Source organism: Malus sylvestris, chromosome 5, assembly GCF_916048215.2.
Source record: "Malus sylvestris chromosome 5, drMalSylv7.2, whole genome shotgun sequence".
NCBI classification, from domain to species: Eukaryota; Viridiplantae; Streptophyta; class Magnoliopsida; order Rosales; family Rosaceae; genus Malus; species Malus sylvestris.
In genome coordinates this window covers 5,607,254-5,631,111 of record NC_062264.1, presented here as the reverse complement: position 1 = coordinate 5,631,111, position 23,858 = coordinate 5,607,254, and the positions used below count along the sequence as shown (strand labels likewise).

Sequence of the window (23,858 nt, the reverse complement as noted above, 5' to 3'; positions counted from 1 at the left end):
CATGCTTCAAGGTATCATTTTCATTTCCTTTATCTGCTCCTCAAGCAGATGTGGCATCTTCTCGAGTTCCTCATCTCAGACTCCTTCTGCTGAGTTGACTGTGCAAGCTGCATTCTTCTCTGCTTGTTTCTTCTGCACGTTGTCTCCACGTGTTGCAAGGTATCATTTTCACTTGCCTTATCTATTCTTCAGGCAGATGTGGCAGCTTCTTTGGAAGTACAGCAGCAGTAGGAAACGAGTACTCGAGAGCAGTACTAGGTAGGCAATCAGGGAACTTTTCCAAGCAGTCGGTTCCTTACCCGAGTTTGAGTGAAGGTTCCGGCATATTGTTTTCTTTATCCTTGTCTTTGTAGGTAAGAACAAAGACAAAGAAAATGACAGGGAGAACGCATGATATGAGATACTCTTGCTTTCTACCCTAGTGATATGAGATACTTTTGCTTTGGTGTCATTTGTTTGCAAAGGTACCCTAAGGAATAAGGAATACTGAGTGACTCGAGAGGCTTCGTTGGGAAGGCATTCTCGGAGATGAAGAAAGGTTCTGTATGTCTGCCTTGCTATGAAGGGTGAAGATGGACAGTTATAGGAAGTTCTTTAATACCTGTAGAGGTATTATTCTTTCACTCATGTCGGCAACCATTGCGTGATTGATCATTATGGCTTCACGTGTTTTCTTCTTTATCAGAAATCTTCGACAAATTGTCCGTAATTTCTGCCAAGCTGAGTGTGCATGTGACAGGTGTTGACGAGGCTGAAAAAGACTGGCGCCTCTTCGATATCTGAGATTGGCGCTTCGACAAATTACCCGTGATTTCCTCAAAGCTGAGTTTACGTGTGACGGATGTTGACGCGTCTGGAAAAGCAGATGCCTCTCCGATTTCTGAGCTTGCCTCTTCAATTTTTGAACTGGCCTCTTCGAATTCTGAGCTCGCCTCTTTGATCTCTGAAATCCCGTCGAGTGCTGATTTTTTATAGAGGTACGCAGGACGTTTCAAAGCACACTTGAATTTCTGCCTGTAGAAACTCTCTTCTTTCACTTCTACGATCTTGACTTGTCCGACCTCTTTTTTCTTTCAACACTTTTGAAAATGTCTGGCCCCTCTGACCGTCGTCTTGACTTGAACCTTGGTGAAGAGGCAGTTCCGCCTTCTCCAGACAACATATGGCGCCCATCCGTCATATCCCCTACTGGTCATCTTACCGTTGGGGATTCGGTGATGAAGAATGACATGACCGCTGCAGTGATGGCCCGGAACCTTGTCACTCCCAAAGATAACAGACTGTTTTCCAAACGGTCTGATGAGTTGGTTGTTAAGGATTCTATGGCTCTCAGTGTGCAGTGTGCAAGTCTGTGTCTAATATGTGATGGGTATATTTTGTATTATATATTTTACCCTAATCTTAGTATATATTGGTTAATATATTGGAAGAATTTTGATACTTTGAATTGTATTTTCAGGACTTTCGACTTCCTCTGGAGCAAAACAAAACCAAATGGATGAATTTCGGAGTAATTCCAGTTGGAGGACGTTCATGAGTCACTTAGCTTAATCGTATCAAAATTTGGGATTTTTCCACCAAGCGGTTATTTTCTGGCGATGAAATAAAGAAGCAGTACGCAGTGCTGAAAAATAACGTTTTTGGGCTTAAATTGCGGTTTTGGAGCCCAAGATGACCTCGGATGGGTTCGTGGCCCTCTGGAAAAGTGTTCAGAATATTCCAAACATTAAATCCAGCTATATTGGGCCAGTTTTGGAGCAGCTTATGGGCCAAAACGTGGCTGTTCAGATTTTAGACGAATTTTATTATTTTAATTTAGGGTTATGTTTCCTAGGGTTTGGGGGGTGGCTTGGAAAATATATTGCTTAGCTGTCTACAGTTTTAGACTACGCTTTCTTTTATGCAATTTTGGAGACAGAGAGAATTGTTAGGGTTTTGAAGACTTTTTACTTGAAGGTGCTTTCAATCCTTTTCTTGAATATATTTTCTATGATTTCAATTATGAATATGCGGAACTAATTTCTATTGCTAGGGCAAAGCCTTGAGCCTTAGCATGAATATGTGATTTTTATTTAATTGCTTATGATTGATTGCATGCGTACCTTGAATTGTTAATCACCGAGATAAAAACTATCTAATTGTTTTAATGCCTGATTACCATTAGGATTTTTAGAAAAGTAATTTGATGCAATTTTGGTCGGAAGGTTCCCTGAAATTGACACTGGCTTCTTGTGATTAATAATTGTAATTTCTCTTAGGATGAATATCACGTCTTAAGGATTGCATGGTTTTTCAAAGGATTTTCATAAAGCATAATGAGTCTTTCATGTTTAGATTTGATCCGAACGTCCGGACGGGTTGCATGTTAGATATACGTTCTATGTTGGAGGTTCCAAGTAGAATATGAATTAGGAAAATCTAACCTTCAAAGTAGCATGTATAGATCATAAGTAATGGGTAAAAATTCATAGGATTGCTAGGTGATGGTGGAACCCTAGTGCTTTCTTAATTTGATTTTCTCAGAACTGTTTTCTTCTCTCTAGTCCTAATATTGCAGATTGTTTATTTTAATTCATTAAATTCGTTTTTATTTTAATTAGGTTATAAAATCAATCACTTCAATTTCTACTTTACAATAATTAAATGGAATCTGATTAGTTTGAATTATTTAATAATCCCTGTGGAGATGACCTTGCAAAATCCGTTTATACTACAATAACCTTGTGATTCTTGCAAGTAAAATAGGAGATTTAAGCTCGTTCACATAAGTAGTAAAAAATCCTATCAATATGGCCCAACGCCTATTTGCTCGAACCCGTCAAGTTGAATCATTGGCGGCTGAAGTGATGAGTCTCAAACAGGAGATTAGAGGGCTCAAGCATGAGAATAAACAGTTGCACAGTCTCGCACATAACTATGTTACAAACATGAAGAGGAAGATTGACTAGATGCATGAATCTGATGGTCAGATTTTACTTGATCATCAGAGGTTTGTGGATTTGTTCCAACAGCATTTGCCTTCGTCTTCTGGGGTTGTACCGCGTAATGAAGCTCCAGATGATCAACCTCCAGCTCCTCTTCTTCCTGGAGTTCCGCCGAGTGATAAGGCGCCACCTGATCATCCTTGAAGATCCCCTTCTGTAAATTTGATTTGACTTTTTTTTTTTTTTTTTTTTTTTTATAGGTATGTATAATGCAAATTTATGTAAAATTTCCAAAAAAAATAAATAAAATGGACTTTTATTTCTCTTAATGCTTTTTTTTTTGTACATGGTGCCAGATGCACCATCCATTTTTTTATATTTTCCTTTCTTTTCCCTTTTTTTTTTTTGCACATGGTGCCAGATGCACCATCACTCTTTTACATTATTATTGTAACTTTTTTTTTCTTTGCTTTCGGTGGTGCTTACACCCACCATCACTAATGAAATGATGGTCCTCATATTCATACCGCACCATGATATATATATATATATATATATATATATATATATATTTTCTTTTTTTTTCTTTATATACGGTGCTATGCAAGGCTAGGTTTGTGGGTGAAAATCCAGGCCGAGCCCGAGAGATGACGAAGGAAGAGGGGCTGCATGTGCCGCTGAAGCTGATGGGCAGAAGGAATGCGATTGCAACCACCGATTGCAACCACCTAGCGTAGAGCCACCGCACACCCGTTGCACCGTCACTGAGCACCACCACTAACCATAACCACTGTATATCTGATGCACTGCCTGCCGTTGCCGAGGAAGGGATCACCAGTTGATGCCGCTGCGTTGTCGGAGCCTTTTGTTGCTGCTGTCTCCGTTTGCTGCGAAGGGGAGTGCCGCTCATTATTGATGGGCCCGTCGTGTTTCTTGCTGCTAATGCCATTATTTTGCACCATAACCAGTTCGGTTAGCTCGACTCCGACGACTGCGGAGTAAGCAGCAGCTCAAACTTTGATTGCCAAGAATGATGAGGACGGACAGAGAGCATGGATGGGGGAGGACGATCATGGCAGAGAAGAGAAAGAAGTGGCTTACCGTGATTCGTCAGCAACCCTTCATACATCGACATCACCTCATTGTCGGTCTTCCAGCTGCCGGTGGACTTGCCGTCTCTGAGGTCACTAGTTTGCTACTCCCTTTTTGTTGTTGTCAGTAGAGACAAAAGTGCACAATGCGGTTGCTGAGCTCACAGATGGCGGAAAGAAGGCAGAGAGGATCATCATTCCATTTTAACAATGGTGTGGATTGGTGTGCCCAGCTGCATCGCCTGGTCTATCGACTTCGGATCGCGGCAGGAGTTTGCGACAGGTTGGAGTGCCAGAGATTCCCACGTCTTGTCCATGTACTCCTGGAACCGCATGGCTGCTGCTTATTCAATGGAGGAGTTTCTCAACGGCGGAGAGCGGGGAAGATGATCCAAAATGCAGTGCACTGCAGTCGGTGGTCTAGCAAATAAAGAGGAAGACACTGGAGCACATGAAACATGAGGGGTCCTGAAAAGTCCACTCCCAGCTGAAGTTGTAATGGTAGCTGCAGTAGACGTCTATGGGGTAGTAGATGTCTTAGGGGTTCCTGAACTAGCAAACAATTCAGCAACGTGTATTGATGGTTGCGACGTTGCAGGTAAATGCAAAGTTGGATGCACCTTCTTAGCAGCAGCTTCTTGCCTAGTTGTTTCCCGCCGATTAGCCTCGAGGAATGGATCGTTCCCGTACCCTGGGCGACGCTTATTAACAAGATAGGCTGTTTTCATGGACACAATGTACTGATGAATACTCTCCACCTTAGCTGCCATGTGAACGAAAGAAAAAAAAATGCATATTTGACATAACTTTTGGAAGAGACTGCAACAATGAGGATCCATCATTGGCTGGGTTCCTCTCAGAGTCTAAAAGCAGCTGCTCTAATTCCTCAGTCCACTGGCGACACTTCGACAAGATATTTCTCAAATCTTGCAACTGTTTGATGTAGGAACGGAGATGGTTTCCTCGGAATCCCGTTGTAGAAACCAAAAACACTATAGAATTTGTTGTTGGTTGACTACTTGAACCTGGTGGTATTGTTGGTGTTGTGAATTGGAAGGTTGCATTCTTTGCAAAAAAATCGCTCTGTCCTGCTGGCAAAACAAGGAGGCTTTTCTTTTCTTTGATTTCTCTAGGAGATGTGAGGGTGGAAAGACACGGCTGGATTCTCGGCGTGGCTCGTGAGGAAGTGGGAGAGTGTGAGCTGCTAGGCCGCACCGTGGGCCGAGGAGAAATAGGGAAAGACAAGCTGGAGCTTGGGGGCTGCCACTTGGGCCTGGATGGCCTCCTTTTGAGAGGCTTGCTGTTGATGGATATACATACATATATATATATATATATATATATATATATATATGTTTGTAAAAGAAATCCTTTTCTCTTTTTTTTATTATTATTATTTTTTTGTAATAAAATTGACCTTCTTCAATAAAGCATTTATTTTTTATTTAGATGTGACTGTACTCGAAGTTGAACGTTCGAGTTGCCTACGTACCCTTCCAAAGAAGAGATCAAGTCATAACGTAGTTCAAATATATTTTGTTTTTTTTTTGTTTTTTTTTTGGTATTTTCTTTTGTTGCCGTTTGCAGTTTTAACTCGTGCAGGCAAGGAGCGTTTGGTGTCGTTTGTAGTTTCAACTCGTGCAGACAATGAGCATTTGGTGCCATGTTGCAGTTTCAGCTCGTGCAGACAAGGAGCGTTGGTATCGCCTTTTATGCTCATGCGGAACAAGAGCGTTGGTTCGTGCAGTTTAGGCTTGTGTGAACAAGAAGCTTTGTTGGTTCGTCAAGCGATCTGAGATAGTCGTTCCTCGCAATCTTCATAGCAAGGAGCCTTGACTGAGTAGTTGAAGAAGTCTTCTGGGAAGATGTCACGCATCGTGATGGGGATGGATGATCTTCGTGTTAAAGTTTCATTATCTCCAACACTTTCACATTGTTATGGAGGTGGACAGGAGCTGCTTTACCCCCTTTCCCATTGGTGAACTTGTGGAGAAGACATATGCTTCTTGTTCAGTTTCTTCGGAGTGACATAAGTTCATCCTTCAACTTCACTCGGCTTGACTGGCATGGTTTTGGAGCATGCCCCCAGCGATTGAGGTGAAGATTTTGAGTTGACAGAGCCGGAAATGACGTCTTATTCCAGGATTTCGTCTTCTTTGTCTTCTTGGGCCTCCTCTTCAGTGCGGTTCTCTTGGGTTTGTTACCGTGAAGATTGGCCAGTGTAGATGATGGTGCGCCTCCTTACCTTCAATGGTCCTTTTGTGTCGACTTCCAAAGCTGCTTGGCGCTTCATCCTTGAAGGAATCAAGCTTTGAACATCGTCTTTTCCTGCTAGACTGTCGAGCTTTTCTCTCTTTGGCGTTGTCTTCCTGTTTCTAGAAGGCTTCTTAGTTTCTTCAAGTCTGTCCAAAGCCGACCGTTGCGGAGGAGATCTAGCTGTGCCGCTTTGTTTCTTGGGTTTTGATAACCTTTCAAAAACGGATCTTTGCGGTGTTGGCGTCTCAAGCCTTTTGAAGACGGAAGTTTGGTATCGACCACTGATGCGATCAAGTGCCGAAATTCTAGGTTTTGAATAATTCAGCCTTTCGAAGACTGAAGTTCGAGGGGCGGGTTTAGGCTTCTCTTTTGGCCTTGTGGCTTGTGGTCTTGGCTTTCTCGTTTTTTTGTAGGTCGCCGATGTCCACCCTTTCTTATCACCAGTAGATGCATCTTAGTTGCTTGCCCCCGGTGATGGTTGTGTAAGAGGTGTCATGTGACTTGAACATTGACGGGAATGGTCATGCATACTTCGGAGATGCACAGGATTGAGTGATCCAAACACGATAGTAGTAGTGTGTGCCGCAACCGTGTCTTCAAGGTCAAGCTCGATTTTCCCTTGTTGTGCTAGCTTAAGGATAAGATCTTTCAGTACGAAGCACTTTTCAGTTGGATGACTGATGAAACGATGGAATTTACAGTATCTTGGACTGTCGGTACGATTCATCTCTTCCGGCCATCTGCACTCAAGCAAACCGATCACCTTCTTTTCCAGCAAGTCTTCTAACATGGCAACCACATCAGAGTCAGGGAATGGATAAGTCTTCTCTTCAAGCTCCTTCAAAGTACGTCTACGCATCTCTTGATAACGAAAAGCTTTGGTTTGAATCGCCTTGCCTCGTGTAGGGATTTTGACGAGAGCTGTGTTGACCGTCATTGCTTCCTTGGTAGGTTTCCACGCAGTCTTCTCCAACTTTGGCCCAAGAACTTTGTCGTTCTTGTAGTCAGCGATCGGTTCTTTCTCCATAATGGGCGATGCTCAACTCCATGTCATAGGCGCGAGTGGCCAATTCCTCGAAGGTCCGTGGTTTAATACCTTGAAGGATGTATTGCAAACCCCATTGCATGCCTTGGATGCACATCTCGATTGAAGAGGTTTCCGAGAGCTTGTCTTTACAGTCGAGGCTTAGAGTGCCCCATCTGTTGATGTAGTCAATGACTGGCTCGTCCTTCCACTGCTTTGTGCTTGTTGGCTCTAGCATGCTCACAGTGTCGCGGGTGCTATAGAAGCGGTTGAGGAATTCCCGCTCTAATTGCTCCCAGCTGTTGATGGACTCAGGCTCTAGGTTCGTGTACCACTCAAAGGTGTTTCCTTTCAGCTAGCGCACAAACTACTTGGCAAGGTAGTCCCCTTCGGTCCCTGCGTTGTTGCAAGTTTCAACAAAGTGGGCAACGTGCTGTTTCGGGTTTCCTTTTCCATCAAACTGCATGAACTTTGGTGGTTGATAACCCCATGGAATCTTCAGGGCATCAATCTTATTGGAGTAGGGATTCGAGTAGAACAAGGAGGTATGTGAGCTCCCTTCGTACTGTGCCTTGATGGTGTTGGTGATCATCTCATGTAGCTGCTGGATAAAAAGATATCCCATGAATGCCGCTGCTTGGTCTGGCTCTGGCTTCACATCGTTTTTCTCCACCTAAGGCTTCTCTTCTTCGTCATCTCCTCTCTTTAGTGGATCATTCTCTGGGTCGGGGTTCTCGTCGTCCTGTGGCTCCAGTCAGCTGACGAGTGCAGCGATTTGCAAGTCTTTTTCTTCAACAATCTGTGTTAGCCTTGCGATCGCTTCATTCATTTAAGCCAGTTGTTCTACGATTGAGGTAACGCCGATGGTCATGACTTGTGCAACCAATAGACGTGACTTTCCTTTAGACATCCAGGATGCTGACGAAGAACGTCGTTGGCTGTTTTGGAATGTCATCTTGTGTGCCTCAGCAGCATGCTTCGATGCCCCCAACGAGGTCAGGTTGATGACAGACTCACACCTTTGATGCTCCCCTTGCTCTTTTAGCGGCACCAACTTTGAAGTGGCATGTTGAGGAGCGGTTGTGGCGCCAATGGATTGTCCGTTTGCGGGAAAAGTGCTTAGCATCCTTCCCTCAGTGGTTGCGAGAATGACTTGTCCCTTGCTTGATGCCATTGACTTTGAGGTGTGTTTGGATTCCTTGAACGGAGAAAGAGATGAGAGGTAGAGATTGTCCCACTGGGCGTGCCAATTTGTGAACACGGAATATTCCTGAAACGAAAGAGACAAGAACAACGTGCACAAACAAATATTTTGTATTTGATGATTTTGGGTTACAATCTCTCTCTATTTTGATCATCTGATTCGATCTCCGTACGGTGTTGATTTGTGGATGTTTCGTTGATCCAAGGGCCGTGTGCTTGATCTTTGAAGGTGGATTTGAGCAGATCTTCAAGGAGCCGTTTAGGGCTTGATCTTGAGAATGAGTGTTTCTTCAAGGGCCGTTAAGGCTTGATCTTGAATAACGGTGATGAATGGATCTTCAAGGGCTTTTGGGCTTGATCTTGAAGAACGGTGATGAACAGATCTTCAAGGGCTTTTGGGCTTGATCTTGAAGAACGGTTGGATGTGTGGATTTGTCGACGTTATTGATCCAAAGGGTCGTTGGGGCTTGATCTTAAGATGAACGGATGATGAACGATGGTGCTTTCTTCAAGGGTTGTCGGGGCTTGATCTTGATTTGGTGGATTGTTGATCCAAGGGCCGTCGGGGCTTGATCTTGGAAGAACGATGAACGAAGAACGAAGAACGCTTTCTTCAAGGGCCGTCGGGGCTTGATCTTGAATTGATGGATGATTGTTGATCCAAAGGGCCGATTGGGCTTGATCTTAGGATGAACGATGAACGAAGAACGAAGAACGAAGAGAGCTTTCTTGATTCTTCGGGAACCTGGATGATTGAAAGCTTCGGAGTTTCAGAGCTTCAGAGCTTCAAGAATTTTGCCTAATGATTTTGGTTCCTCAAATGAATGAAATTGGCTTCTATTTATAGAATTCCAAAACTTGATTTTTGGGATTAAATAATCAGATGAAATAAATCATTTCTGCCGGGCGTTGACACGCGTCCTGTTTGATGACTTTTCCAACTTATTTCGATTTTTTTGTTTAGACACACGCTACGTGTAAAATTTATGTAATACATGAGCGTTGAAACTTTGATTTATCGGTCAACATTTATTTACCGAAATTTCGATGTCTACGATATATACTACATATCTTAATATAAAGACAAACGACTCTATAATCCACTTCGATTATAACACATAGTATATCACCTTGTGTTCTGAGTAGACAAAAATTTCTCACAATAGAAATAGCTATACTATTGTATGTGAAACCCCTAAATTAGACATTGTCCCAGTTGTATATGTCCAAATACTATGGCTCTTTTAATATTTCGTTCCCGTTTGTATATGTTGCTGAACCATCGTATCCCACCGTTCCAACGAAGGCCAATATTCCAAGGAACGGGAATATCACCTGTTTATATTGCAAATTAATGAAATTTAAAGAAGATTCGGTCATGAAAGCCACTCTCAAGGTACATATATATAACAATAGACAAGAAGGGAAGATCGATCACATACTTTCGTATTTTTTTTGTTTTCGTTTTTCATTCCCTATTAATTATTAGCACTTGTAAATGTTAAGTACGTGGGAATAGCAGAAATGCAGAAGCCATTAAAGTTGGTTCCAACCGAATTTGTGTAAGCCCCCATGTTATGAAACACGAGATAATCATTTAACTTCAGTTCCGGCAGTTTGCAGTCAGCCACCACCGTGTCCAGCGAATCACAGGTTGGTCCGAACACCGTCGACGAATATATGGCTACTGAATGATGATCATGATCAGGAGTGTGAAGGAGGAGGGGTGAAACTGTCAAACAAGATTTATCAAATGCCGGAAGATTAAACGACCCATATATCCCATCGGTAATCCAATACTCTCTTTTCTCTCCTCTCACTCGCTTCCCCATCACATTTGCAACCATTGTGAAAGCCATTTCGGCAAAGAACCTTCCTGGCTCAGCCATCACCACCAGATCAGACTCCGATTGATGATCACCAAAGTGTTCTTTAATAGCGTCGTTTAGGGTTTCGGCTATTTCATCAAATAACGGGTTTGCCTTGAACCCACCACCAATATCAAGCACATGCATTTTGGGCAGTTGGAGCTCATCTGCCACGTCGAATGCAGCCTTAGCAGCTGCTATTGCTCCACGGTACACTTGAGATTCCGAAGCTTTCGAACCCACGTGAAATGAAACTCCCACCACTCTCAACCCTAGTTTGTGTGCATGTCTAAGGAGAGGCGCCACCTCCTCGGACAACGCACCGAATTTGGTCCCAAATGAACGCCAGGAGCTCGTGTCATTTGGGACTGCAATTCGGAGCAACAAGGAACATTTGGGATGGCATCTTTTTATCTTGTTAAGTTCGTCCATGGAGTCGAAGGTTGCAAGATTGACCCCGACTCCAGCTGCGTGCCTTAAATGGTTCTCACCCTTGCATGGATTGGCGTAGACTATCCTTGAGGGGCTTACACCATGAGAAAGGATGGCCTCGATCTCCACCTTGCTAGCGCAGTCAAAGCTCGCACCGAGCGTTGCCAATGCTGCAATGAATGCAGGCTCAGGGTTACACTTGACAGCAAAGAAGGGCTGAACGTTGGGAAGGCAACGGTTCCATTTTTGCATAAGGCTGACAAGAACTCCCAAATCGAGAACGTAAAAGGGTTGTGGTTCGTCTTGTTTGTTGATGATGGATCTGATGAGAGTGGTGAGTTGGTGTCTTGGTATGTCAGTTGGAACATGCTCACCCTTCACTTGGCTTGCTGCCAATTTGACTTGGAGGCTGCTAAAAGTAGTAAGGCTTGGAATACTTGGAAGGATGAATGCCATGGAAAAAAAATTAAATTAATGGGTTTATGTGAAAGCTAGCAAGGATAGTGTAGAGAAATTTCGTAACAAATTAAGTGGCTGATCTCTCTAAAATTTACTTTGTGGAGGGTTTGCGTAATGTATATCTTTAAATAGAGAATTTAAACGGTCCCCATCAGAATGGGCTTCACCAATCACGTCTCTCATAATGGTAAAAACCACCCAATTATTTCTCCAATAATCATATATAGCATCTCCATGCCATGCTATAAAATCATGTCATATGTATTGAAATTAAATATTTGCTAATACATGCAAAAGATAGGCATGGTCAAGTTGACTAGAGCATATGTGCTCCCAAGTTTGAATCTCTTTCTGCAGTTTTTATATATATATATATATATATATATATATATATATAGCGATAGCGTTAGTAAGTTAGAAGTAGAACATCACTTGAACCAAAAATTGAGGAAACAAGAATTCAAACTGGATGCATAGAAGAGCACATATCCTCTAGCCAATTTATCCACATCCAAGTTTTCGAATGATCTTTAATTTAACTTTTTCAACAACATTTTTTATTTTAGTGAAATTAAAAGGAGTTAATTGGATCCACTTATTTTAATTTTATCTTCCTCGTTTCAAATAACATGAGAAAGAATGGTAGAGAAACATGCATTGAGAAAGTTAATTTTAGATTAGGAAGTTTGAAGTTCCAAGTTGCTTTTGGTTTCTTGGGACGGTAGGTGAGGATTGCAAAATGGTCATGCAAGATAGATGATAGATGGAGGAGTGAGGATTTGCCAACCGCCAAGGGGACGTTCTTGCTTTCCCTACATAGAGGCATTTAACATCCTAAACAAAAGAACTGCACTCTTTTTCTTCACGACAAAATTGGGTTGATTGCCTTTTTCTTCTAGAATAATTCAAGAAGCAATTCACGTCCACGTTTGGTAAGGGATCATTTATTTTCTGCCTGATTAGTGGCATATATTGATTGTCATGTAATTATAATTATTACTAATTTTGTGCGATTTCATGATATGGATTAACATCATGTAATTGCCACTTAGTACTATGGTCTAGTAGTATTCCTTTTCACTTGTAATTGAGAGGTATTAAGTTCAATTCTCGCCAAAGGCGAATTTGGACCACATAATTGCTAGCCCATTGTGAGACTTATCCCACCCCTTTTCTTTTTTTGCACTCATGCCATTTTACATTTAGGAAATGCCTTATGCACACTCCTTTTCTTTTTTGCACTCATGTTTATTTATATCTTTATTTTCTATTGATTAATCATTCTAAAAGCCATAAATAAGCCGAGGTGTGTAAGGAGAAAATGATGAATACATAAATTATGAAATGTGAAGGTAAAAAGGTCTCACATCGGTGAAAGGAGAAACCGTGCAAGGGCTTAAGAGGTTAGACAATTCCCCATATTGCCAATTAGTTTTATAGTGGAATCTCAACTTTCTCACCATGTGTGCTCCACTTCACCAAATTCGTGTTGTCTTTGTGTTTAACTTGAAAATTCACCACATGTGAGGAAGCGTGTGAGTATGTGAAAATAAAAAAGTCCTAGATTGGTAAGAGAAGAAATCTTGCAATGGCTCATAAGAGGTTGAGTTACTCCCCATATTGCCTATTGGCTTTATGGTGAAACCCAAACTTATTTCATAATATTATAGTAGGTTTGTCCACTTGTTAAGTCCAACAACCACGCGTGATTCTCATCACCCAATTCTTGTTGTCAACATGTTTGGCTTGAAAATTCACTACATGTTAAAAGATGATATCTTCATGATCTCTTGAGATTGTTTCCTATTTCATCATGATTTCCAAATTTCCCTGTATTAATAAAATATTCCCTTATGTATTATTTGTATATTAATTATACTTGTAAATCAAATCATTGTACACTATTTAAATCAATGATAATGCACCCTCCAAGGTATCGAAGGATTGAGCCAAATTACCTTATATTACCTTTAATGTCTTTTCTGCAATTCCTGCTTTGGATTATCTTTTATGGTATCTCAGAGCCAATGACTAACGTCTTTTTTTTAATGATCCTCCCTACACTTTTCCATGGCTGCCCCAACCAATCTGACCACTCCTTCCCCTGATGTCTTCCCCTCCGTTTCTCATGCGATCAACATCAAGCTTGACTTTTCCAATTATTCTCGTTGGTTGGCTTAGTTGCTTTCTGTTCTTCGCAATCGTCAATTGATGGCTTTTGTTAATGGTTTTTCCACTTACCCTTTGGCGTTCCTTTCTGACACTACTGATAAAGTCTCTACCAAACCCAACCATGCGTATGCTGAATGGGTTCAAAAGGACCAACTTGTGCTTTCCTAGATCAATGGCTCTCTTGGTCATTAGGCCCTCACAGCGACTGCTCGTCATTCCACTGCCTGTGACATTTGGATTGCTCTCCAGCAGTGTTTTGCCTCTACGAACTAGAGTCACATCTTTCAACTTCGTACCGCTTTCTTCCAGACCAAGCAAGGTGATTCTTCAATTTTTGATTTTCTTGATAAGATCAATGGTATTACAAATCAATTGGCTCTTACTGGAGCACCTATTTCAACAGATAACATGGTGCCGGTTGTCATGTCTAATGTCGACCCCAAATTTGAGAATAATGTTACCGCTGCTCAAGCCCGTGACAAACCCATCTTCTTTCCTGATCTTAAGGCTCTTTTTCTCACTGCTAAACTCTATCTTGCTGATCCTTTTGCTCTGCCGAATTCTTGCATCTCAATCATAGTTGTTTCCCGTGACTCCTATGCCTTTCATGGCTGCTCCTGTTCTGATCGCGGCGGTGATCGTGGCTCTGGCCATTTCTCCCATGAGGGTGATCGTGGTGGTGGTCGATGGTTTTCACAATAATGGCGGTGATGGCTACCGTGGCTATTGATGTGCTGGCGGTTTTCGCAAACGTAATTTTCGCGATCGTGGGGATCGTCCTTCTAGATTCCACGACTCTAACAATGTCTCTAGGCTTCTTGGCACAGCCCCATCTCAAGGCTCCTCCAATCATCGTTGCCATATTTGCAACACTTTTGGCCATGGCGCCCTTGATTGTGCTTAACGCCTTAATTTGGCTTATGAAGGTCGCCCTCCTTCTTCCTATCTCATTGCCTTGACGGCTCAACACTCGTAGCCTTGGCTCATTGATTCCAGGGCCAACTCACATATCACCAATGACCTCAATACCTTGTTTCAATCCCATGACTATCGTGATAGTGATTCCGTCGGTGGTGTTGTTGGCGGTACAGGTTTGCCTATTAACCATATTGGCTCATCAACTCTATCTCATAATAATGTTTCGTTCAAGCTTAATATTGTTCATCATTGTCCAGATGCTTCTACTTTTGTGTTGTCTGCTAATCGCTTTATATTGGATAACAATTGTTATATTACATTGTTTCCCACTTGTTTCTATATTCAGAAAATGGAGACGGGGTAAATTCTTTTTTCAGGCAAGAGTAGCAATGGTTTTTATCCATTTTCATCCTCATCACCGTTTGCTCATGGTCGTGCTGCTTTCCTTGGTGTTCGTGTTGGTCGTGATGTCTGGCACTCTCGTTTAGGCCATCCATCTTCTTCCATTTTGAATTTACTTTTCTCTAGACATCCAAATAAACTACTTGTTTCTGGCAACCGAACTCTAAATAATTTTAGATGAGATTATTAAGGACTTGCCCAACATGCGGTCTGCTTAATGACTTCCTTGCCTCGCTGCATCACAAATTCACAATTGGCATTAATTTAGGTCTGATACCACAAATTCACGTTACCTAGTTGATGACAACAAAATACTATTCTAGTGTAATTCCATACCTTGCTATCTTCTGGTAAATAACAAGTAAAGGGGGCATGCCATGCACAATCGAGTCTTAACAAATGCAATGCAATTGTAGTTCTAATCAAATCCAAGTATATACCTGATTAACAAATGTTCGTTGGAAATGACTTTTATCAGCATTTAACTGCAACAACATAAAAGAGAGGAAAAGAAATATGACAATCAGTAGATACCAAAATTAGAAAAAAAGGACTGTATTGCATATTCATTTGAAGAACTTATATGTATGTGCAGAGACTAGAAAATAAATAACTAATAATTTCAATGGTATCATAACATTGCTTATATCCAATACACAATCCAGGTGCTTCACCAATAAATAGTAAAAACAAAGCTACAAAACAAAAAAAACAAGCATTAAAACCCATTCGTTCAACAACATTTTCAGTCTTCCATGTCACCCCAGGATAATCAGGATGCAGTTTGAGCCTTTTAGGACCAAGGTTAAAGACTCTAGGTAAAAATACAGAATTTTCTACGAAATTTTGAATCATTCACGACATTAACTAGTACCTCCCTACAATATGCAAATATCATATATGCTTTCAATTGACATTCTAATGTTCTTGAACAAAGAAAAATCAAAGACTAACCAACGAAAAACCAAATCCCCTTTTGATTCAAAACCCAACCCTAAACCTAACCCTAAAATTAATCTCAAATATATAAGTAAATTTAACTAAAACAAGTTATAAATCATAGTTCTTACCATATTAGCACTCTGAAATTTAGAAGCTAGGAGATGGAAAGCCTGGAATGAAGAGGAAATGAGGCCGAAGGGAGAGACAGCGTTTGGAACTGGAAGAAGAGTGCAGGAGACTGGAGACAGATGAATAAACTTGAGAAAGAGAGCACAAAGTCTTAGTCCACCAGGAGACTGGAAACAGATGAATAAACTTGAGAAAGAGATCACAAAGTCTTAGTCCATGAACTACGGGACTAGAAGAAAGAAAATAAAAAGTTATGTTATGTGGCCATGTTAAGATGTGGTTGAGTCCATACTAAATGTATGGACTCAATGAAAATAACCAATTAAAATTTAACATTTAATAAAGGTATGCGGTTTCGGTTTCGGTTCGATTTCGGTTTCGGAGGGCCGAAACCGAAACCAAATCGTTTTTCCCCTATTCGGTTCGGTTTCAAACCGAAACCGTTTTGAAACTGCAAAACCAAACTGTTCGGTTTGGTTTGATTTGGTTAGTGTTTCGGTTGCGGTTTTTGGTTTCAAGTGTCCACCCCTAATGAACAAGCAAAAACTTGGGCCAAAGAAAAACAAACAAAAACATAACTCAAGCAACAATTTGAGCCCATAACAAAATATATAAAAAAATAAAAATAAAAAATAAAAAATAAACAGTCCAAGAAATCGACTACAGCCACCGCTGCAACATTCCAACACGATCCGTCCAATTTCACTCCTCCAACCTAACGTCAGCTCGCCGATCGTAACATCCAACTCCAAGCACCGCCAGGTACGCATCCTCATTCATCCTTACTCCTATCTACAGTTATACGTGTACTTTTAAAAGATTCCAAACTTTAAAAAATTGTATACCAAACGCATAAGACAAAAAAATTATCCTGTATATACGTACATAAAAAATCTCTTAAACATTACAATACAAAACAACTAAAGTAATATTTCTTTTCAAGCACATAGCGCTCCGTGAATAAAAATAAATTTGTGCATGAGAGGTTAGTACAACATCATTTAACTTTTTTGTTGTACAAATGTTGTAACGTTTCATTACTCAATTTCCCTTTCCCAAAAAGTTAATGCTAATGAACCAAATTTTATAAATCAAATGATGAGTACATATACTCCAGTGATCAAAACTTGAGACTTTTTGTTCCGTCTAATTTGTATTTGGATCATTATGTTTCATCTAACTTTTGATCTAGTAATATTTCTCTTTCGAAACGTGGAAATCCCACTTACAATTTAGAATAACGAAAGTGGGACGTCGAGACTTTCTGTGTCTTGCGTCGTCGACATAGAGTTGAATGCGCACCTAATTTGAGTCTTACGTTGCTTGGCCACCATGTGTGTATTTGATATAAAGGAAATGGAAAAGGAATGTGAAAGTACATGTACATGTGGAAGTTCTTTGCAAAATTCAAACGATTGAAATTTATCAGATTCATGTTCAGAATCTCAATATCTGTAATAATCTCGACTTTTGAAACAAAAAATTAAGTTGAGAAATCGTTCACATTCTATAGCTACTTTAGAATGTTTATTTTGTTAATTTATTGAAATTAATTAATTAATTAATTACTTGATATGTAAAGTGAAAGATGAGTGTGTATTGCCAACCGTCTGGTGTTGACTACTCAAGTAGTAGGCATCAGTAGAGATTAAAGTATAAGATTGATTAATAGATTTTGACACTAATCGTCTTCAGATTTTACCAATTAATTAAAAAGAATTCATCTCATACACCAATCTCATAAAGTCTTCTTTATATATATATAAGACGGATCCGTGACACTACTTTTTTACACATTTTTTTGTGGGACACACTTCGTAATGTATTTCAACAATATGCACTGTCTTTTTTTAGGTATTCCCTCAAAGATCATGCATGTATACCAAAAATCACCTAAATCTAAAACCATATGACCGTTTGATTAAGGGTTTAGGGTATTTTGTGTAGAACATTATTTGTTTGTTTTCTTCACTACAAGTCTACAAATTAATGTTATAATGGTTTTGGATTTGTTTAATTTTTTGTAGGGGTGATCTACGAATGCTACTCTAAAAGATAGACTGTTCGAATTGTTAAAATACATTACAAAATAGACCCCACAAAAACGTATTTCTCTCCAACTTTTTTATATTTACAATTTTCGGCGAGGATTGTCATTTGTATCTAAACTTGCTCATTTATTCATCAACTATTAAACAAAAATAGAATCATTCAGTGATTATACGTGTACTTTTAAAGATTCCAAGCTTTAAAAAATGAAAATTTTAACGAAAATGACATTTTTACTCTAAAAAGTCACTTCTGTTACTATTCACTTACAACATTTTTTTTGTCATTTTGATTAAAACTCAAAGTTTCAAGTTATTTTCATTAGTTTTCCTTTAAAAAAATTATACACCAAACGCATAAGACAAAAAAGTTCTCATGTATACAACAACAACAAAGCCTTTTCCCACTAAGTGGGGTTGGCTATATGAATCCTAGAACGCTATTGCACTCGGTTTTGTGTCATGTCCTCCGTTAGATTCAAGTACTATAAGTCTTTTCTTAGAGTCGCTTCCAAAGTTTTCCTAGGTCTTCCTCCACCCCTTCGGCTCTGGACCTTTGCTTCGTGGTCGCATCTTCTAACCGAAACATCAATAGGCCTTCTTTACACATGTCTAAACCACCGTAACGGATTTTCTCTCATCTTTCCTTCAAGTTCGGCTACTCCTAGTTTATCTCGGATATCCTCATTCCTAATCTTATCTTTTCTCATGTGCCCACACATCCAACGAAGCATCCTCATCTCTACTACACCTATTTTATGTACGTGATGATGCTTCACCGCCCAACATTCTGTGTCATACAACATCACCGACTTTATTGTCGTCCTATAAAAAATTTCCTTGAGCTTCAGTGGCATATGGCAGTCACACAACACGTCGAATGCACTCTTCCACTTCATCCATCCAACTTGTATCATATGGTTGAGATCTTCATCTAATTCTCCGTTCTTTTGCAAGATAGATCCTAGGTAGCCAAAGCGGTCGCTCTTTGATACTTCCTGATCTTCGATCCTCACCCCTAACTCATTTGGGCCTCCATTTGCACTAAACTTGCACTCCATATAGTCTGTCTTTGATTAGCTTAAGCGAAAACCTTTAGATTCCAACATTTCTCTCCAAATGTTAAGCTTCGCATTTACCCCATCCTGATTTCATCTGTCAACACTATATCATCTGTGAAAAGTATACACCAAGGAATATCATCTTGAATATGTCCCGTTAACTCATCCATTACCAATGCAAAAAGGTAAGGACTTAAGGATGAGTCTTGATGTAACCCTATAGTTATAAGGAAGCTTTCAGTTTGTCCTTCATGAGTTCATAAAACAGTCTTTGGTCCATCATACATATCCTTTATAGCTTGGATATATGTTACTCGTACTCCTCTAAAATCCTCCAAAGAATGTCTCTTGGGACCCTATCATACGCTTTTTCCAAATCTATAAAGACCATGTGTAAATCTTTTTTCCTATCTCTATATCTTTCCACCAATCTTCGTAAGAGATAGATTGACTCCATGAACCCGAATTGGTTGTTCGAAACCCGTGTCTCTTGCCTCAATCTATGTTCAATGACTCTTTCCCAGAGCTTCATTGTATGACTCATTAGCTTAATACCCTTATAGTTCATGCAATTTTATATGTCGCCCTTATTCTTGTAGATAGGCACCAAAGTGCTCTTTCACCACTCATTTGGCATCTTCTTCATTTCAAAATCCTATTGAAAAAGTCTGTTAGTCATGCTATACCTGTCTCTCCCAAGTCTTTCCACACTTCGATCGGTATATCATCTGGGCCCACTGTTTTTCTATACTTCATCTTTTTCAAAGCTACAACCACTTCTTCCTTCCTAGTTTGGCGGTAAAATGAGTAGTTTTTACACTCTTCTGAATTACTCAACTCCCCCAAAGAAGTACTCCTTTCATGTCCTTTATTGAAATGATTATGAAAAAAACCTCTCCATCTGTCTTTGACCATGTTCTCTATAGCAAGAACATTTCCATCCGCATCCTTGATGCACCTCACTTGGTTAAGTCCATTGTCTTTTTTTCCCTTGCTCTAGCTAGTTTTTAGTTATCCAACTCTCCTTCTTTGGTATCTAGTCGCTTATAGATATTGTCATAAGCATCTAGCTTAGCTTCTCTCACAGCTTTCTTCGCCTCCTGCTTCGTTATTATATACCTTTCACCATTTTCATCGGTCATATCCTTGTATAAGACTTTACAACATTCCTTCTTAGCCTTCACCATTGTTTGTACCTCCTCATTCCACCACCAAGATCCTTTTAGAGTGGAGCAAATCCCTTGGACTCTCCTAATACTTCTTTTGCTACCTTTCGGATACAACTAGCCATGGAATCCCACATTTGGCTAGCTTCCCCCTCTCTATCCCACATGCATTGGGTAATTACTTTCTCTTTGAAAATGACTTGTTTTTCTCTTGTTAGATTCCACCATCTAGTCCTTGGGCACTTCCAGGTCTTGTTCTTTTTTCCCTCTCTTTTGATATGCACATCTATCACCAACAAGCGATGTTGATTAGCCAAGCTCTCTTCCGGTATACCTTTGCAATCCTTACAAGTTATACGATCCCCTTTCCTCATTAGAAGAAAATTTATTTGTGTTTTTGACAACTCACTCTTGTAGGTGATCATATGTTCTTCTCTCTTCTTAAAGAAGGTATTGGCTAAGAAGAGATCATATGCTATTACAAAATCCAAGATGGCTTCCCCATCCTCATTTCTCTCCCTAAAACCATGGCCACCTGAAAACCTCCATAATTGCATGTCTCCTTACCCACGTGTCCATTTAAATCTTCTCATATAAATACCTTCTTCGTCTAAGCAATTCCTTGCACAAATTCTCCAAGATCTTCTCAAAATTTCTCCTTCAAACTCATACCCAACCCTACTTGAAGTGTGTACGCACTAATCATATTGATGAGTTATTGTTCTATTACAATCTTGATTGCCATAATTCTATCTCCTCCTCTCTTGACATCTACAACATCTTGTGTCAAGGTTTTGTCCACGATGATGCCAACATCGTTTCTCGTTCTATTTGTGCCCAAATACCAAAGTTTAAAACCTGAGTTTTCTAGATCCTTTGTCTTAAGACCAACCCACTTAGTTTCTTGTAAGCACATAATACTTATCCTTCTCCTCACCATAACTTCCACTACTTCCATGGATTTTCCCATTAAGGTTCCTATATTCCACGTTCCTAAACGCATTCTACTCTCTTGAACTCTACCCTTATGTCCTAACTTCTTCACCTTTCATCGTCTAATAAGATCAAAGTACTTCTTTTGTGTGTCCTGTGTAAAGTTGATAGGATAATATGCTTCCAAACAACTTTGAGTGGAGTTGTTCAAAAAGAAGTTTCTATGACCCCTTTGCTCATTTAACACTGCATCCGGATGCCGATGGAGATGATCCTTACTCACTTATCACTGTGCTTGGGCCATATAGCGCGCCACTTACAGGTGACGCCCTAGCTTTAGCGTGATTTCGTTTTGGATTCATTTTCATAAGGATTCGACGTAACCTAGGAGTGCCGACTGTCAACTACCTGACGCCCTCCCCCTCTTCCTTTATCGGGGCTTGGGACCGGCGATGTAAGATAAACTTATTAAACATTACAATACAAAACAACTAAAGTAATGTATCTTTTGAAACACATAGCGCCTTGTGAATTAAAAATAAATCAGCGTGTGAGAGATTAGTTTAACATCATTTAACTTTTTTGTTGTACAAATGTTGTAACATTTCATTACTCAATTTCCCTTTTCCAAAAGGATAATGCTAATGAAACTAAGTTGACACACCCCGATCCGGAGGATCCAGGTGTGCTGGCCGTCACGTGGTCGTGACGTAACCATAGGCGCGACACGGAAGCAAAATAACAACATAAATCAGCAGAAATTCAAACCAAACTCAACATAACCACCTACGAACATAACCTGACGAGTTATAAAGTAAACACATAAGTTCAGAGCATAGGTTTAAGTGCAGTCAAGTAGGACTAAATTAAAATACATCACCCTCAGGTGAGTCCTACATGTCGAAAGTCTGTTAGAAGGCCGAAAAAGACCTCGAGAGCCACCAACCGCTAAATTAGAACCTGGAGGGGCGCAAAACAACATGAGTGGGTCAGTAAAACCAAAGATTTTTCCAAAACATTTCATTTAAAACATTTCTAACCCCTCACCGTAAAACCTGTATACTTTCCCAGAAAAATATATATATATAAATACAACTATATGAAATCTCAAAACTTGAATCCCAAATCTTCAACATTGTTCAAGAAAAACATGCCATGCCATAAATCAAATATAAATCAGGTGAAATAAGGAATCAATCGGAGACCCTGCAGTTGGTCCTATACGATTAATTCAACAGCTCAATATCCCACTAAGCCGGAGTCACCACCGTGACCTGTACGACCCTACTCTGCACATCACTCGGAATTACGTAAGGTAGTCTATACGATGAAAGGTGTAAAAATACGTTCTAGTGCTTCTCTCATCATATCATCAGCGCGCATAACTAAGGTCACCCACTAGTCGGAATCACGCCTAGTGATCTGTACGACTAGCATGTCGGAACCCTCACATGGTCTGTACGACATCCACCTACTTGGATCCAAGACGAGCGTGCGGTGTGGTGAATAATATAAGCACTAACACCTAGGGTGCAGGTTATGAGCTCAAAACATCTCAACAACAACCAATTAAATGAATAAATGAACTCACCTGACTTACTTGTGCCTCCACTGTACCATGCAACATGTATGCATCATATATCAATCATATAACTCATATGAAGTTCACATTTTTCAAATAATTCTATGCATGGCATTTTCTAAAACATATTTTCACATAAAATCATTTTTTGGGAAAAATCGATAGTATAAAGGTAATACGAAAATAAAACTGCCCACTCACTGGTAAGTCGACGGGTCGTAACCCCCGTGGCGTCCTTGAATGCGGTCGTCCTCGGGATACGTCTCACCTATATGCGAAACAACTATAAAAACGTTAATTTTAAACACATCACCAATATTTCGAAATAACTTCTCATACGATGCTCAATTTAGGTATATGAATATACCACATCGACCTACTCGACGTCACGAGCGTCGGGAAATTTTTAGAAAAAAATTTGGAGGGCTCACGCGCCGCACGTGGCACGGGCCTACGCGCCCCCCACGCGCCCTTCTTCTTCCTTGGGTCGCCGGACTGGTTTTTCCGGCGACCGGATTCCGGCCAATTTTAAAACTTCTTGTTCTCCTTCGTTTTTCACCCATTTTCTTCGTATTTTATATCAAATTGAAGCCCCAAACATGTAGAATCACATTGGACTAGTTTTAGGGTCTAAAAATCAAGAAATCTCACTGAGCAAAATCCAAAGATTCGGCCAACTTCGAAACCCACGATCCCGAAGTCCAAATCCTTCAAACGAACGTCCCCGAGCTTCCTTAGGACCTCACTAAGCTTGCTATAAGCTTGAATTTCCCTGAAACACAACATTTTACGTTCGCATGAACAGTACCCAAAAATGGAGGTTTCGGATCCCACGTGAAATCGAAGGTTTCACTTCCTAAAACTAGCACCAATGAACTCAGGACGTCAAAAGGATGAAGATACATACCTTATTTGCCTCGATCCGTCAAGTTTTGAAGGGTTTTGGTTGTGGTCCGTACATATTTGGGTGTGTGTGTGTGCGAGGTCGAGAGGTAGAGAGACAAAGAGTGCTACGGGAGGGAGAGGGAGAGAGAGGTCCCTTTTCTGTGTGGTCCACCTTAATCCACACCAACCATAAATCATCCTAACCAATTTAACAAGAAAAATCAATCTTTTAAACCAACTTAATTATATAATTATCCCTTCCAAACTTAACCAATATTGAACCATAATAACGCCACGTACATACATACCTTAGTACTCATCAAGGGTAATATAGTCATTCCACATTCCCGTCAAAAGCACCTC

At 40.3% G+C, this 23,858-nt stretch overlaps 2 protein-coding genes and 1 long non-coding RNA gene across 7 annotated transcripts; all 3 read right to left on the bottom strand.

Annotated features, from left to right (window-relative positions):
• Positions 1–9,874: 9,874 nt before the first annotated feature.
• LOC126621013 (ornithine decarboxylase-like) lies at positions 9,875–11,352 on the bottom strand. Its single transcript, XM_050289371.1, has one exon. The coding sequence runs from the start codon at positions 11,252–11,254 to the stop codon at positions 9,977–9,979; it is 1,278 nt and encodes a 425-aa protein (XP_050145328.1). The 5' UTR covers positions 11,255–11,352; the 3' UTR covers positions 9,875–9,976.
• Positions 11,353–14,614: 3,262 nt separating this feature from the next.
• On the bottom strand, positions 14,615–15,235 carry LOC126621012 (uncharacterized). Its single transcript, XR_007622767.1, has 2 exons — positions 15,190–15,235; positions 14,615–14,983 (listed from the first exon to the last, which is right to left on the bottom strand). It is a non-coding gene; the product is annotated as an uncharacterized LOC126621012 (long non-coding RNA).
• A 6,544-nt stretch (positions 15,236–21,779) lies between these two features.
• LOC126621011 (uncharacterized) lies at positions 21,780–23,746 on the bottom strand. 5 transcript variants are annotated; one of them, XR_007622764.1, is made up of 4 exons: positions 23,518–23,746; positions 22,978–23,382; positions 22,812–22,893; positions 21,780–21,988 (listed from the first exon to the last, which is right to left on the bottom strand). XR_007622764.1 is itself a non-coding variant. In XM_050289370.1 (4 exons), exons 1-4 carry the CDS (start codon positions 23,691–23,693, stop codon positions 21,870–21,872), a joined length of 483 nt encoding a protein of 160 aa, XP_050145327.1. In that variant the 5' UTR covers positions 23,694–23,746; the 3' UTR covers positions 21,780–21,869. The 5 variants fall into 5 exon arrangements, 1 of the variants encoding a protein (XP_050145327.1); XR_007622763.1 differs by having other exon boundaries at positions 22,812–22,878; XR_007622765.1 differs by having other exon boundaries at positions 22,812–22,878; positions 22,987–23,382.
• Between the last annotated feature and the right edge of the window lie 112 nt (positions 23,747–23,858).

Bases quoted from the DNA above. Each gene is read 5' to 3' on its own strand.
- LOC126621013 (XM_050289371.1), bottom strand. From the start codon at position 11,254: ATGGCATTCATCCTTCCAAGTATTCCAAGCCTTACTACTTTTAGCAGC.
- LOC126621011 (XM_050289370.1), bottom strand. From the start codon at position 23,693: ATGATTTATGGTTGGTGTGGATTAAGGTGGACCACACAGAAAAGGGAC. The intron at 23,383-23,517 runs GTATGTATCTTC...GTTGTGTTTCAG, and splicing joins GACGGATCGAGGCAAATAAG to GGAAATTCAAGCTTATAGCA. The intron at 22,879-23,261 runs GTGAGATTTCTT...TTTCGCATATAG, and splicing joins GAATCTTTGGATTTTGCTCA to GTGAGACGTATCCCGAGGAC.